The following is a 17,322-nucleotide window of genomic DNA, read 5'->3' on the forward strand; positions in this document are numbered from 1 at the left end:
AAAATGACAGATTTTATTATATTTAATATACATTAAATAATATATATTAAATATAAAATTATATTAATTTTAAATAAATAAATCAACCCAAAATGTATTCAGCCACCTTCAACATGTTCTCACATTATCACAGTTTATTCACTATAGTTTAGAAAAGAAGTCAGAGTTAAACTGTCAGAACAAATTCATCTTGATAATGTCAGATAACTTTCATAAAAAAGTTTATATAATGGATTACAATCAACCAATCAGCTGTTAAATTTAAGTACACAATTAGATAATACCAACTTTGGTCAACCAATTACCAAGCAAAGCTTCATTTTGTTCAGTCTGTGGTGTAAAAGGTCGCATTAGCAATGAAAGAAAAAGCACTTAAGCAAAACATGGTCAGGTCAAAGTGTCTGAATAATTTTGGTTCCAAATCTTTAATAATTTTAACTGGTAGTCCACTGTATGAAGAAGTTTTGGGTATAATTTGTCATGGTTTAGTTTATTTTGCTATCCTCCCTAACATAAATGAACTTGACTGTATGTATATATATATATATTTTTTTTTTATTAGTAATAATAAATTACATTTTTTACACTGATACATTCACAATATAACATAAATGTATGGCAGAGGACTGAATTATTTGGTCAAATGTGCGATAACTGTATTACTGACTTCCAATGGCCTACTATCCACAAAACCTGTGTCTTTAAACTGAGCTGGACAGAAGAACGTACTGCACGGCAGCAAATAAAGAGCTGAGGCAGTGGAGCTGACAGAACATGGTCAGGGATTATTTCACACTTCTGGTCCCTGTGTACCACTAGTGGGATGCCGAGTAATTTGCAGCTTTACTGGAGCAGATGAGCCGACGGTAATAGGCTGTTGCGGGTCTGTGCGGACAGAGGTGACTGTGTTTCTATTGTTGGAACATCTAGAGGGTGTTAAAACACGTCTCCGAGCTAAAAATGGGAAGATATCACACAATTTGTAGCTGTGATTTCTTGAAAATGTGTTTTCTGGGACAGGCCTAAATAATGATTTGTTCCTGGATCCATCCCTCTAGTTTAATAATACGCCTTGTAGATCAAAAGCAACATTCATTCATTATTTCTTCTGAACTTCCAGGGGGCTTTGACATCTTTAAATTATGATGATATAATAGGTCCAAATAACATACTCCTTATTCTAATATGAATTGCACATATACTACTGCAGCAGACTAAACTGAACAAAGCCATTGAGCTTTCTTTGATGCATCACAATGATTTTTTTCCAATATCCGTAACACTGTACACAGCTTTGAAAAAGGGCATTTTCTCAGATGCAAATCAGATGAGCAAATAATCATCAATAGAAAATAAATAAATATTACTAAATACCAGATCACATAGACCTTATGTAGCCCTGCCTCTTTTCAGCGCTGCGCTCGTTGTGTTCTGTCTTCCGGTTTGTATTTCCACAGAATTAAGGTAAGATCTTATGGATTTATGAATGAACCACTCATTTTAAAATCTTCATTCGCTTCAACATTACAATGCTCATGATAACTTTTGTTAATTATACAATAAGTAAATCCACTTCTCCAGCTAATTACTCTTTGACAGAGATGCCATAGAAATAAACAGAGCTACCGCAAAAATGGAAGTTCATAGACAAAATTCTAACGATGTGTGCTTCTATCAATATAGAGGTCTATCATACGTTTTTCTAAAGTGACACTCTCCATCATCCACATCAGCAGATTAAATGAAGCTAAAAAATAATCAAAATAAACAGTAAAATGGCTTGAAACACAAAATTAAGTCCACTACTTTGAAAGCAACTTATTGACTAATGGTTGAAAAAGAGTGACTATTAATAATATAAATAATGATAATTTAAGTATATCTGAACTAACAAAAAAAGCTGAATTTAAAATAAATAAATAAAAAATATAAAATGATAACATTTTTCTGAAGCATTAGATTGACTGATAGCAATACATAGTTAATATAATAGCATGTTAATATAAACATACTATTTATTAAAATAATATATATTATACAATGCCGTTCAAAAGAAGTCTCTTATACACACCAAGACTGCATTTTTTTTTTTACAGTAATATTGTGAACTATTATTAAAATGTAAAATAACTGTTTTCTATTTGAATATATTTTAAAATGTCATTTATTCCTGTGATGGCAAAGCTGAATTTTGAGCATCACTACTCCAGTCTTCAGTGTCACATGATCCTTCAGAAATCATTCTAATATGCTGATTTGGTGCTCAAGAAACATTTATGATAGGGATGCACCGATATTAAAATTTTGGCCGATACCGATAATTCTTTATATTTGAAAGCCAATAAACGATATATTGGCCGATAAATCTAAATACAAATTTTAATAAATGAATAAATTAAGCACTGCAGGTTATTGACTTAACGAAACGCATCCTATATGACATTAATCAGAAGTTTATACTACAAAAACGTAATATTACGACTTACATATGCTTAAAATGAGGCGAATGCACAAGCGAACTTGACTGTGCTGGTCAGAATGCGTTGTGGACGCTTCCCACAACAGTGTGCTGAAACACAACAACTAAACCCAGATAATTCACAACGTTTTATAACAAAAATATTCTCATTACAGTGTTATGTATAGGACAGTCCCAGTAGTTATTAATGCTGTGCATTTCTGTTTGAAATGCGAGCGCTGAAGCTAAAGACCGGTACAATGAAGTACTTTACAGCATCGTTAATTAACTCAACCAAACGCATCCTATATGAGGTTATAGTATACACAGAATAATAAATATAATATTACAGCTTACAATGGCACAAAAGGCTGTGAATGCACAAGCGAACTTGACTGTGCTTGTCATGAAGGTGTAACTCCGTGGGCGCGCTCTTCCCTTTAACAAACGCGCTGAAACAACGTTCTTTTAAAGCTGTATTCTCATTATCATTTTATGTAGATTGTATGTTAGACTTGTGCTGCACATGTTGCACATAACTGTATTTTCCTTTTCGAAGTGATTCCAATCATATTTAGAGCAATTCAAACCCAGCATGGTGAACAGCGCGTCTGTCTCAGCTGAAGGAAATAATACATTATCTATCGGCTTGACTATATCGGTCAAATTTTCTTATCGGACCGATAATGATAACATCAAAAATAATTATTTATCGGCCGATAACGATATGTTGCCGATATATCGTGCATCCCTAATTTATGATTATTATCAATGTTGAAAGCAGTTGTGTAAAACATTTTTTTAGGATCCTCTGATGAATAGACAGTTCAAAAGAACAGTATTTATCTGAAATATAAAGCTTTTGCAACATTGTACTACCGTTCAAAAAGTTTTGGGTCTGTAAGAATTGATTTTTTTATTTTTGTTGGGAAAGAACTTCAAGAAATTAATACATTTATTCAGCAAGGATGCATTAAATTGATCAAAAGTGACAGTAAAGACTTTTATAATTTTACAAAAGATTCCATTTAAAATAAATGCTGCTTATTTTGAACTTTATATTCATCAAAGAATCCAGACATTTTTTTTTACACAACTGCTTTCAACATTGATAATAGGGATGTAATAATAATGTAATAATGGAGTAGGGACGCTGAAAATTCAGCTTTGCATCACAGAAATAAATTACATTTTTTAACATATATTCAAATAGAAAACAGTTATTTATCAAATGAAAACAGTTTTTTTACTTTTTAATAATATCTCACAATATTATTTATTTTGTATTATATAATGCATCCTTTGTGAGCATAAGAGACTTCTTCTAAAAACATTAAAAATCTTACAGATCAAAAACTTTTGAACGGCAGTGTATAAAGAACACAAAATATTATATAAAAATATAAAATAAAAATACGAACTATAAAATAATATTTTGTTATAATTATAGTATAGTATTTAAATTGTTTGTTGACAGTATAAGGTCACATGTGCATGTTAATGCTAATAATGCTAGCTAATGTTTAAGTCTCATGAAAATCATCCATATGTAGCCTTAAAATATCTCATATAAATGATCTATTGGGCCTAATTTACTGCCCAAATCACTACTTGATCGAAACAAAAGTGTAGCTCTGCTCAAAACTCTATCTTATGGAGTAATCCTCATAGATAATAACTACATTTTAGAGTTATAAAACATATCTAAATTGTATTCTTTTGGTAAAATAGATTGAATGATTTCTGTAATTGAAATGGAAGATGTATTCAAGCACCTGGGCTAATATGAACACGCTGACTGCTAATAAATCATGAAAACAATGGCAGCTGGACATCTATACACAACCGACAGATTAGCAGTAGCTATTTCTGTTCTAAAACAGCATGAAAACCGTGTTATTTATATCAGTCGGGTAGGATATAACACTTGCGTGGTGACTGTGAAGCAGTTTTATACGGGATACGCCACTATTGCTATTGAGCTAAAACAACAAAGCAAACTGACAGGCCTTGTGCGTTTCCATGGATACTGGGTATTGAGGAAGAAGGAGAGGGGGGGGGGGTCGTTCAAGTGAGACATATGAAAATGTGAGTATTTGACTCTTCTGCTACTTATGTCTGGTCACCTTTGTCTGACCTTTAGCCTGGTTGCGTAAGCAATATTAGAAGCATCTCAAATTTAGCTATTTTAAGAGGTGCTGTGGCCGAGTGGACTGGACGAGATACACACCACAGGCTGATTAGCATGCTGTATGTGTACTAGGGCCTTGCTGGAGTCTGTGGGCATGCTCAGTGCAGCCTGAATGACGATTCTGCTGCTGTTATTGCAAACAGTGCACTGGTTAAAATTCACCAAATGATCTGAAATCAACTTAACTTCAAAACAACTGAGCACTTTAGTTTTTTATTATATAATCTGATTGCCATTTTAGAATATTAATCATCTGCTGTTCATGTTTGAACCAATGCAAAACACTGACATCTAAGACTATAATCACATGCCTATTATATAATACATAATATTGTGAACACAAAACACTCAAAATAAATACAATAAAATAAACCAAAAAATATATATATAATAATTAAAAAAAGTTATAAATGAACAATACAAGCCCTAATAGTGATTGTGAGTGGAATATGAACCCCTTAAATCTAAATAATTGCACCTCATCAACTTGCAGAACCATCCCAGGGAATCCTAAACAGCAAGGGTAGATAAAGACACCTAGACCTTCTTACCTTGTTGGATGCCATCTCGCTGACCGAATGCCTGGTCTGTAGGGTCTCAAGCTGGTCGAGGCACCAGTCCAGCTCTTCCAGGGTCTCTGTGGCCAGCTTCTGGTAGGCCTCCTCTGGAGGAAGAGAAGGAGGCAAGGAGTCAGATCTCAGATGCTTTAGGTGTCTAGTTGAGGCTCCCAGCAGAGGGCCCAAACTGCTGTGGACCGCCATGTTGGGATATCCCGACAGAACACATGGGTGATTCTTCATGCTGTGCTGAAGCCCTCCACAGTGAATGATGGGGCTCCAAATCGAGCCAAAAAACAAGGTCTCCAAAAACAGTAATCCGATTGAGGCACCGTAACCAGAAGTGGGAGTCAGATCTCGTGAGAAGCGGGGAACACTATATCCCTTAAGAAAACATACAAAGGCCACACAAATCAACACTCTCACACTGCTCACAAACAAAACGACAACACGCGCTCGACTGCAGAATCTACAGTCCTACATGTTCGAGAAGCCCGGAGTGAATGCTATCATCTCAGGACAGAGAGAATGTCATTGCTGTGGGCAGGCCCATCTCTGCGTGACAGATGCCGGTCTGCCTCCAAGAAGCTGAGTAGCGTGCGGTGGCCCTTAGGAACATGTGATCCGGACCATAACAAAGCATAGAGGCATAGTGTCATAACAATAACACACACATACACTCGCTCATACACGCATACGAGCACAACCACAAAGCACACAGAGGGTTGACGCCAACAGTTGAGTGACTAGTCCCTGTCTCCAGTCCTCAAGCTGAGCCGCCGCAAAAAAGAACAAAGGTGATCACATCTGCCTGCCCTCTTTTCTCAGAGCGGTGGATGCCCTGCACGAGCGCGGGGCAGCCGTGGAGCGTCGCTAGCCGAACGTGAGCCGAGCTTCCTCTTGAAACAGAAGCCTGAAGCCTGCCAGTGCTGCTGCATGCAGGAGAGAGAGGACTACAGCTAAAACCCGGCATGAACTTTACAGGATTTAGAGCTGAGGAGCTTGGGACACTTTGAGAAAGGCTAGTTGTGCATTTGCTCTTCAAAAGGATTCTTTGTGATTTGTGTTTATAAAGATAGTAAATCATTTCCTACTGAAATTGTGGTCAGCATCTCAAGTTTGCTGAGATGAGACCATTTATGACCTGCAAAATTTGTGCTATCTTTGTTAGACGCTTTTTATGGTTTATGGAATGTATGGAAATGCTCAAACGTTTCTTGCATGCATGTGTTGTATGGATGACCATATGAGGGCATAAAAATAAGTGAAACAAAATAACAAAAGACTAACAAAACAGACGTCAGTGCAGCTATGCTAGACATGTTGCTTACTTGAAACAACTATGGTAACAAAACAAGACAGAATGCATGTGTCACATGTACACCCTGCTTCAACAAAGCATACATTATCTTATTCATTGCCTGTCTGTGTCTTTCTCTCTCTCTCTTTCTGTATGTGTGGTGAAGTACACAGGGCTAGGGTGCCACTTTCTCTGAAAGAGACTGCACTGACGTCAATGACATTCTTCTCGTGCTTAGCGCGACATCATACACCAGCCCATGAGAGGGCACTGGCTCCACAGACAGGAGAGCTGTGGCGAAAAGCTGGAATGGAATCCTTTAATCTGGGTCACAGCTCTCACTGCCTTGTCAGCCAGGAACATCAGCATTTGCTTGTGCAAGAGAAATTTTCAGGATAGACCACAACAATGATCTTAAAAAGACATATCTGCAATGAAAGTCTGTTCTAATCTTGTTCAATCACGTCTTTATATCCCCATTGTGAGCAGAATTTGCGTGTGAATTGCTACTCAGAGGGCTTGAATAAAATTCAACAGAACGCAAGAAATATTATAATGGAGTGTCTATTTACACTAAGGGCAAATAGCCCGCCTATTCGCCAGAGGCTATTTACACTAACTCCACCCACTGATGTCTGGTTGGGCCGGAAAAAATTACGGAATACGCTGGATTACCAAAAGTAGCAAAAGTTTAGGGAAAAGGTCTATGGCATGACCCGAATTCGAATCAGTCTTTTGCGGGGCTCTCTCTCCTCCTTTTCCCATCACGTATCAGATCAGAAAGGCATTTATTTTCAATAAAAAAGAAGAAAATATTAAAAAAGTGGAAATAAAGTTTCTAACATATGTTTACCAATAAAGTGTTTATCTGTTAGGTTATATTGTCCCAAAAAGGTGGCATCCATTTAATCATTTTGATAAATATAATAATTTACACACTATGTTATTATTGCATGCCGTTATATGTACAACCCCAAATCAGAAAAAGTTGGGACAGTATGGAAAACGCAAAAAAAAAAAAAAAGAAGTGATTTCTAAATTTACTTTGACTTGTATTTCATTGCAGACAATATGAACACAAAATATTTCATGTTTTGTCTGGTCAACTTCATGTCATTTGTAAATATGCATCCTTTCCTGTCATTCAGACCTGCAACACATTTCAAAAAAAGTTGGGACAGGAGCAATTTAGGGCTAGTAATGAGGTAAAATGGTTAAATAATGATGTGATTTGAAACAGGTGATTGTAATTATGATTTGGTACAAAAGCAGCATCCAAGAAAGGTCTAATCCTTTAGGAGCAAAGATGGGCCGAGGATCGCCAGTTTGCCAACAAATACGTGAGAAAATTATTGAAATGTTTAAAAACAATGTTCCTCAAAGAAAGATAGGAAGAGATTTGGATATTTCACATTCAACAGTGCATAACATAATTAAAAGATTCAAAGAATCTGGAGGAATTTCAGTGCGTAAAGGACAAGGGCGCCAGCCTAAGCTGAACAACCGTGATCTCCGATCCCTCAGGCGGCATCAAGAATCGTCATTCATCTATAAGCGATTGTGGCGGGCAGCGAGGCCGAGGGACCGTGAGGGCGGGACGAGGCGGCGCTCATCAGGGAGGATGAGCGCCAGCTGCGTGCCGCAGCGATCTCGGCCCTTGCGGAGGAGTGAGGGACTATAAAGGAGGAGCGACAACAGTGAGGGACGAGAGAGGACCAGGCCTGGATTTTGTGTTATGTTTTATTTTGTGTTCGCTGCAGTCGTCCGTGAGGGGCTGCAGCTTTTTATTTTTCATTTTGTATTTGTTTGTATGTAGGCGGCAGTCGACCGTGAGGGGCTGTCGCCGCCATTTTATTTTGATTAAATGTTTTGACTGTTCGCCGGTTCCCGCCTCCTTCTTCCCGTACAAACAACATTTACTACAGCGATATCACCACATGGGCTCAGGACTACTTTGGCAAACCTTTGTCAAGTACCACAATACGTAGTTACATCCACAAATGCCAGTTAAAACTGTACTGTGTAAAAAGGAAGCCCTATGTTAACAGTGTCCAGAAGCGTCGTCGACTTCTCTGGGCTCGGAGGCATCTGGGATGGACCATCACACAGTGGAAACGTGTACTGTGGTCAGATGAATCAGTATTTGAGGTATTTTTTGGGAGGAATGGACGCCGTGTGCTCCGGACCAAAGAAGAAAAGGATCATCCAGACTGTTACTAGCAACAAGTCCAAAAGCCAGGGTCTGTCATGGTATGGGGTTGTGTCAGTGCCCTTGGCAAAGGTAACTTGCACTTCTGTGAAGGCACCATTAATGCTGAAAAGTACATAGAGATTTTGGAGCATAATATGCTGCCTTCAAGAAGACATCTTTTCCAGGGACGTCCATGCATATTTCAACAAGACAATGCAAAACCACATTCTGCACACATTACAAAGTCCTGGCTGCGGAGGAAGAGGGTATGGGTACTTGACTGGCCTGCCTGCAGTCCCGACCTGTCTCCAATAGAGAATGTGTGGCGCATTTTGAAGCGCAAAATGCGACAACGAAGACCCCGTACTGTTGTCCACCTTAAGACTTGTTTGCAGGAAGAAACTAACAAAATTACACCTGAAACACTTCATCACTTGGTGTCTTCAGTCCCTAAACGTCTTTTAAGTGTTGTGAAAAGGAATGGCAACATTACAAAGGGGTAAATGCTTTAAACTTTTTTTTAAATGTGTTGCAGGTCTGAATGACAGGAAAGGATGCATATTTACAAATGACATGAAGTTGACCAGACAAAACATGAAATATTTTTTGTTCATATTGTCTGCAATGAAATACAAGTCAAAGTAAATTTAGAAATCACTTCTTTTTTTTTTTTTGCGTTTTCCATGCTGTCCCAACTTTTTCTGATTTGGGGTTGTACAACACTGAGGTGCAAATAGTATCTGCCAATATTTCTGAGTATAAATAGCATCTAACTATTATTTACATTTAGTGCAAATAGCCGCTGCCCAATTATAAACTGAGATTTCCAGGAAAAAAGTGAATGATACCTGTCGGTGCAAAACTTTGTTCCTAATATGTTGGTTCTAAGGTAGTGGATTTAAGTACTTTGCTAAGCGGTTTCTAGGGGATTCAGGGATTTTTAGCGTGTTGATATGCATTTTCTAGGGCAGAGGGTTTTTCAAACAAGGCCATACTATAGGGTCTGTAGAAAATTTGAAAGGTTTGGACCAATATAAATTACATATAATTAATCATTCAAATGTATTTATACAGCCGCTATATAAATACATTTGAATGATTAATTAATAATTAGAATAATATTATTGGTAACACTTTATTTTGATGGTCCATTTTGAACTTTCTGTTGAATGTTGAACTTTGCAACTACATGTCAACTAACTTTCATAACAGTATTAGTAGAAGCTAACTCTTTATTGTGATGGTCCTCGAACACACATTTTACCAACTATAAGTAACTTTGCAAGCACATGTCAACTTATTCTAACCCTACGAGTCTACTTATACTCTACTAAGGGCCAGATTGACTAAACAGGGCAAATGAGCGCGAGAGCGCAATTCCATTAAAGCGCAGATGGGAGTGGACAGTTTTGCGTGTGATCTACTGATGACGGACAAATTAATAAACACAGACGCAGCCGGATCATTTCCAAAATGACCAGTGCAATCTACCTGTTAGCGTCTGGTTTAAGACATGCTTTTTTGGGGTGGTAAACAATGGCGCAAACACCAGTAAAGTGACAAGTGCAAACCTTTGTAAATCATTGATTCATTTAAATACTCTCCTCCCAACTTTTGCGCCTGAAAGGGAAACTCCTACAAATGCATATGCAATAAGTTCAGACACAAAAATAACTGTGCCCATGCCTTTTCAGCGCTAATTTTTCACTACATGTCTTTAGTAAATCCTGACAGTAGTTTTTTAACGCCAAAAGAGGGTTTGCGCTGGAGCAAACAGTTAGTAAATCTGGCCCTAATACTCTAAAGAGAGTTAGTAGACATGTAGGTGCAATGATACTTATAGTCAAAAGAATGTGTTAAAGGGACCATCAAAATAAAGCCATAATATTTTCCAGATAAAACCTCCAAAATTTCTTTACAACATAAATGCCAATTCATTTTTAAACAACATGTTCACTTCTTACACAAAATAAAGGAGTCATAAAATATATAGCTGCCTTTATATTTTAGAAAACCGGTCCTCTGCAATTTGATTATACTGTATTTGGGTCCTTGGCATCAAAAAAGTTTAAAAACCTCTTTCCTATGGTGGAGTTGCTAGATGGTTGCTTACTGGCCCAAGTCAAAAAGGGAGCCCACTTCCCTATGATATTATCTGAATATGGCTCAGGTCCCTGCTTCAATGTAACTCTGTTAATCACTTGTTTTATTGTCTGATCACACGTCTTCTTAACAAGCTGCATGATTTTAGGAATCATGCAATAGAAAGCCCCACTAATTAGACATTTAGTTGGAACTTTTATCCACACTACTTATTAGAGAGACATTTCTCTCTGGAGCTACATGTCTTGCTTAAGGCCAGAAAGGTGATAGTCTGCATCGCTTTCAGAGATTTGAACTGTCTAGTGGTGACCATTCATATCTTTAGCCATTGGTGCTTTCATCCTAAACTACATTATGGTACAGTATATGAACATCCATCCACGTCAACCTACACTCAACACCCATCAGGGTCACATGATATCTAAACTCAGCATGGGGAGTTAAATTGTATAATATCTCCATCTGCTCTTTGCCTCTATTACAAATCAATATTATAAATCCATAACACTGGTGCTTTTTATCTCTGCAGCTGAACATTCTGCTCATGCTAAACATCCAGCGAGCGCTCTGTACTACAGTTCTGGGTCAAACACCTGCATCTCAAAACAAGATTTTTGTTGCAAACCTTATAAATGAACCGCAAACAGCAGCTAATCGATACAATGAGCAGTGCCTCATGATTATGACAAAGTGACCTGTCAAGTCCCAGGCTGCTCTATAAAGTTGACAGATGCATGAACAAATGGTTAAAGTGAGTATAAAAGTATCTTCAACGCCTTACTTTGTACATATAGGGTATTGTGACATATTTTTCCTTATCGGCTTCTGAGTACATGACATGTACAGTGCGATATGTGATGTCTGGAGGCTGCCCTCATGCTGGTATAGACAAAATGGAAGGCGCCACACAAGGACAACATCATCCCTCATATCAGACAGTGTTTAACAGTCCTCCACAAAACAACCCTTATCCTAACACAAAATTAAGCAAATCTATCTGATACAACGTGATCTCAATGATAAAGATGAAAGTTGAACTGAAATAAATCATTTTAAGTTGAATTACTAAAATTACTTAAAACTAAAACACTAATAAATTAAAAAAATATATATAGAAATATATATTTAAAAAACGAATGAAAATGACAAAAGCACATAACAAAATTATTAAAACTTCAAATGAAAATATAAAAATCAAAGCTAATTCAAAATGTTAACAAATAGCCGACTATAAATCGTACTGAAATAGCAGTGTTGTTAAGTTGGCATGGCAATATAAAAAATTTAGAAAGCAAAGGTACAACACCTGTGTAGGAGGTTTTTGTGATGGGAGGTGGGTTACAGATGGGGGATCTCCTGTTTGAGAAAAACAAAGAAGGTTTCATTGTGTATGATGCAAGTAAAAGATTGACTGCTATTAGCACACTTACAACCTATACAAATTCTGTCAGTACTGAAAAGAAAAAAAAAAACGATTTAGGCCTTGTGTCCACCAAAGCATTTTTAGCCAGCTGAAAACGCCAGCGCTCTTCTGAAAACGCCTTGCTGTGGACGGTTAAGGCGCTATAATGTACACTATATTGCCAAAAGTATTGGGACACCCCTCCAAATCATTGAATTCAGGTGTTCTAATCACTTCCATGGCCACAGGTGTATAAAATCAAGCACCTGGGCATGCAGACGCTTCTACAAACATTTGTGAAAGAATGGGTCGCTCTCAGGAGCTCAGTGAATTCAAGCGTGGTACCGTGATAGGTTGCCACCTGTGCAATATATCCATTTGGGAAATTTCCTCACTTCTAAATATTCTATGGTCAACTGTTAATGGTATTAAGTGGAAGCAATTGGGAACAACAGCAACTCAGCCGTGAAGTGGTAGGCCACGTAAAATCACATAGCGGGGTCAGCACATGCTGAGGCGCACAGAAGTCGCCAACTTTCTGCAGAGTCAATAGCTACAGACCTCCAAACCTCATGTGGCCTTCAGATTAGCTCAATAACAGTGTGTAGGGATGAATGGGTTTCCATGGCCGAGCAGCTGCATCCAAGCCTTACATCACCAAGTGCAATGCAAAGCATCGGATGCAGTGGTGTAAAACATGCCACCACTGGACTCAAGAGCAGTGGAGACGTGTTCTCTGGAGTGACGAATCACGCTTCTCTGTCTGGCAATCCGATGGACGAGTCTGGGTTTGGCGGTTGCCAGGAGATCAGTACTTGTCTGACTGCATTGTGCCAAGTGTAAAGTTTGGTGGAGGGGGGATTATGGTGTGTGGGGGGGTGTTTTTCAGGGTTTGGGCTTGGTATGCTTAAGAGTTCCCTTCACTGGAACTAAGCGGCCAAGACATTTTGGACAATTTCATGCTCCCAACTTTGTGGGAACAGTTTGGGGACGGCCCCTTTCCGTTCCAGCATGACTGCGCACCAGTGCACAAAGCAAGGTCTATAAAGACATGGATGAGCGAGTTTGGTGTGGATAATGAATAAGAGCGGAGACTGAGAGCCAGGCCTTCTCGTCCAACATCAGTGCCTGACCTCACAAATACGTTTCTAGAAGAATAGTCAAAAATTTCCATAAAAACACTCCTAAACCTTGTGGAAAGCCTTCCCAGAAGAGTTGAAGCCGTTACAGCTGCAAAGTGTGGGCCAACTCCATATTAAACCCTGCGGATTAAGAATGGGATGTCATGGGATGTTCACGTGCATGAAAAGACAGACATCCCAAAACTTTTGGCAAAGAGATTTGGTATGTGCTATAAACAAAATATCAGTGGAATTGTTACTAGTATCTGATTTCCCAGGGAGTTTGTTTCTGAATATAAAAATGTCGATACAATGTAATGTATTTGCTCTGGCTCTTGCTTTCAATGATTTTGTTCCATTATTGTGCTTGTTGTTGTCGTCTGTTGCCATTGTCCCAGCAGAATGTGGCGGTTGCTCGCTGTGGTGTTTGTCCCGCCCCTCCTCCTCTGTGATTGGACGGCTGGGTAAAATGTCACAATAATGTTAAGTTAAACCGGAAAAAAATCACAGAGCTGTCAGCGTAAAACAGACGCTCAAGCGCCTCATCACGCACCTGCCGTTTTAAAAAAATGCACCACTCCCATTGAAACCAATTGGAAAAATACACTAGCCTCTGGAAAAAACGCTTTGGTGGACACATGGCCTGATAAAATGTGTGCATTTGAATATTTTAAATTGAAAACAACGTACTTGTTGTTGGCCCTTTCCTGTTGTACATTTGTTAAAGCAGCAAAATTATTCCGAACAGTCCTTAAACTCGCCAGAACCTGAGAGAAGACACACAAAATGAGTTCAGTGGTGTTATATAATTCTATTAATTTTGTAATGTTGTCAAACCATCTCCTTTTAAAATTGACATATTTAATATTGCAATACCTGTGCAAAAGGGGTCACAATCATGTCATCCCCGTGTCTGCAAAAAGAAAGAAAGAAAAAAAGCATAAAATACTAATTACAACAGCCCTGGCTTTCCCTTTTTTTCATTTTCACATAAAATGTGTAATTTATAGAAATGTTTTGAGAACTGCAGTTTAATCTACTTGTAGGCTATACATTTGTCTACACACACAAAAAAGCTACTAAACCGGTTCTACATTTAAAAAGACATTTGCTCACATGTCACTGGCGATGGAGGAGTTTCTGGACATAGACTTTGGTGAGAGGTCATAGTCGCTGTCAGAGCGGTACAGGAAGGACTCTCTCCTCTGGCTGTGCACAAAGTTGGCCTGGAGGATGAGACCTGACCCCGGACTGGCCATGGGATCCAGCGGACTACGTCCTGATGACGTGCCATTGTCCACATCAAAGCTGGGGAGACAAAACAACAAGACAGCTGATGTCAAATGTAAGAACTGGACAACATAGAGTAGAATGTTACACAGGTCATATTCAGTGAGAGTTGCGTATTTCTGGCAATGTGGGCGTGTTGCTGACCAATTTTACATTAGGAACTGGTCATTTGCCTTTTTTCTGACAAATTTTGGCTCTATTCTACTGTAAACGCCTGTTCACACCAAGAATGATATCTACAAATGTGACCTGTGCTGGCAAAATGAGTCGGAATGCACACAGGCAAAACAAGTGAAAAATTTCAATTTTGGTCGATTTGAGGTTTTCACAAAAATGAGTTCATTAAGCTTTCGTCTAGTGATCCAAACCCTCCTAATCTAAAAGTATCTTTATTTGTACGTTTTCTGAGATGAGTAACTTTCCCTTATTTACATATAGACAGATTTACAGTATTTCAAAATATCTGTCTTGGGGAGTATTCACGCAAACATTATCTGTTTGTCTTAAATGAACACTAGGTTAACTGTTGGGGAAAAACATCTGAAGCGTAACATTATATTGATCCATGCGGTACAGTAGGTCTTAATACTGTATATAGGCTGTCTGTTTCATTAATGTTAAACAAACATTTTTTTGTATCATGGAGAGAGAAAAAAGAGATGAATATATATTTTTCCTATAGATATTTGGTTTTGATTTGGTGTGTGCCAAATTTGGTGTTATTAACAGGAATTTTAAGGTATGGTTGCTACTGTAGGTCGTTTTGTTTTGGAGCCTTCCGAAAACTTTAACTTGTTTTTTCTCAAAATTGACTTTTTGCTGACTATATCGACTTTAAATAGGTGTAGTTCAGTCATTTTTAGTGACAATTATTTTAAAGTGACGATAACTAATTTTTAAAAATGTGCTCATTGCGACTCATTTTACTAGCATGGGTCACAAATAACTAACTATATTAGCGTCCACAACAGCAGACGATATCATTTCAGTTTTGTTGTCTATTGCTTTAAATGCTCAAGCTCTTTAAAGCAGGATGGATTCTGATTGGAAGTGATTCCAACGATATTGTTTCTCTGTGCCGTTATAGTTGTGGTGTGAACTCTGAACATTTGCTCCAACTTAATGTGACAGCAAAATAATAAAACCCCAAAAGAATACATTAAAGGTCCCATGGCATGAAATTTTCATTTTATGAGGTTTCTCAACATTAATATGAGTGCCCCTAGCCTGAATATTGTCCCCAAGTGGATAAAAATGTTGATCAGTGTAAACCCGAGTTCTGGGTGTCTTTCTCTGCCTTTGAAAAAATAACAGGCCAGACGAGCCAATCCTGAAGTCTCCTGGTTTGACGTCCAAGCAGGAACGGTTACCGCCCTTTCCTCCGCCCAGAGAATCTGTCACGCCCATGCAAGCGCTCGAGAGATCATTGCTTGTGAACGAGTGAACGCTGGCAGTTTCTCAGTGTTTGGATGTACAAATGAAAACAGAAGTCTTTTTTCAGTTCCTTCTGATCTGTGATCAGTGATTTCTTATGTGTAGCTAATTATTTATTATTTGTGCACTGCACACGCTGCGGCTTCTCTCTCTCCAGACAGAACAGTGTTTTCGTGTTTTCTATCTTGTGAGTCAGTGTTTATGTACGTCTTCGTTGTGTCTATCTGTTCTAAAATGTGCATACAGTCGTTTCTGCTCAACATTAGCAGAGTAACATCTTTAGAGATAAACCTCACACACGCCGAAGCTCGGCCTGCACTGGCCGGTGGCATTCAACATCCCCGACCCCCAGTACTGCATCTGGCCCACAGCGGAGGCACCAAACGCGGCGCGAGATTAAGCAGAAGGGGGGTAAGCGTGAGCATATCCGGGCTAGGCAGCTTTCCCCAAAATAAACTGGATTACATTCAATTACTGCTGTTGTGTCTTTGTTTGCGCTGTGTACTCAATGCGCGTCACTGACGGTTTTCATATGATAGGAACATATCTAAAAAATTATGTTATTATCAACACTTACTCGTAACTCGTTCATCTCGACAGCTGTAATGGTACTTTGCATGTGTTACAAAGTTGGTAATAATGATGAAGACGGACTCGGTGTGACTGGGACTCGTGTTTATTCAGAACTCTCAAATACAAACACAATAAACTTGCGCTGACTGACAGCGCTCTCATAACTCAATAGTTACTATAAATAACTTTGTTAGCAATCGCTGAGCTCCGTCTCTGGTACATTAGTGATGTCCGTTTCGCGAACGATCTTTCTTTTGAACCGGTTCTTTTTAGTGAACCGAATCAGTTCACCAAATCGGACTGAATCGTTCTAAACGGTTTGCGTCTCCAGTCAGCGCTGATCCATAATTTACTAAAGTTACTAACTTTCTGACATGAGTGACAGTCCCTCCGACTAGAAATAGACTAATAACCTGAAGTATATGCTGTAACTACAACCGTTCACTGAACTGAGACTGACAGAACTGATGTGAAGTGAACTCCGGTCCATTCGTCTCTCTGGCAGCAGCTCGTGCCTGCTCGTGCCTCGTAGACCTCGTTAAACCACGCCCCCTCCGCTCATTTCAAATCCAAAGATGTCAGCCAATCACAACAGTGGGTGTTTTTACTGAAGTCTCACAGCAGACACGCCTCTTGAAACAGGGCATTCAGCCACAGGGCAAACATCAGTATTGAAAAAAATGCCTTTTATTTCTAAATTAT

At 38.6% G+C, this 17,322-nt stretch overlaps 1 protein-coding gene across 6 annotated transcripts in view; it reads right to left on the reverse strand.

Moving 5' to 3' along the window:
- pde4d (phosphodiesterase 4D, cAMP-specific) overlaps positions 1–17,322 on the reverse strand; it is a gene marked incomplete at its 5' end in the record, with an annotated part of 191,973 nt that overhangs the window by 15,029 nt on the left and 159,622 nt on the right. For all 6 annotated transcript variants that reach the window (XM_079826723.1, XM_079826722.1, XM_079826724.1 and 3 more), the window contains 5 exons: positions 5,201–5,313; positions 12,107–12,156; positions 14,014–14,090; positions 14,200–14,236; positions 14,440–14,631. In XM_079826723.1, the coding sequence (XP_079682849.1) occupies positions 5,201–5,313; positions 12,107–12,156; positions 14,014–14,090; positions 14,200–14,236; positions 14,440–14,631 (469 nt within the window). The remainder of the gene's footprint in view (positions 1–5,200; positions 5,314–12,106; positions 12,157–14,013; positions 14,091–14,199; positions 14,237–14,439; positions 14,632–17,322) is intronic.

This window comes from Gobio gobio (genome assembly GCF_949357685.1).
Source record: "Gobio gobio genome assembly, chromosome: 10".
NCBI classification, from domain to species: domain Eukaryota; kingdom Metazoa; phylum Chordata; class Actinopteri; order Cypriniformes; family Gobionidae; genus Gobio; species Gobio gobio.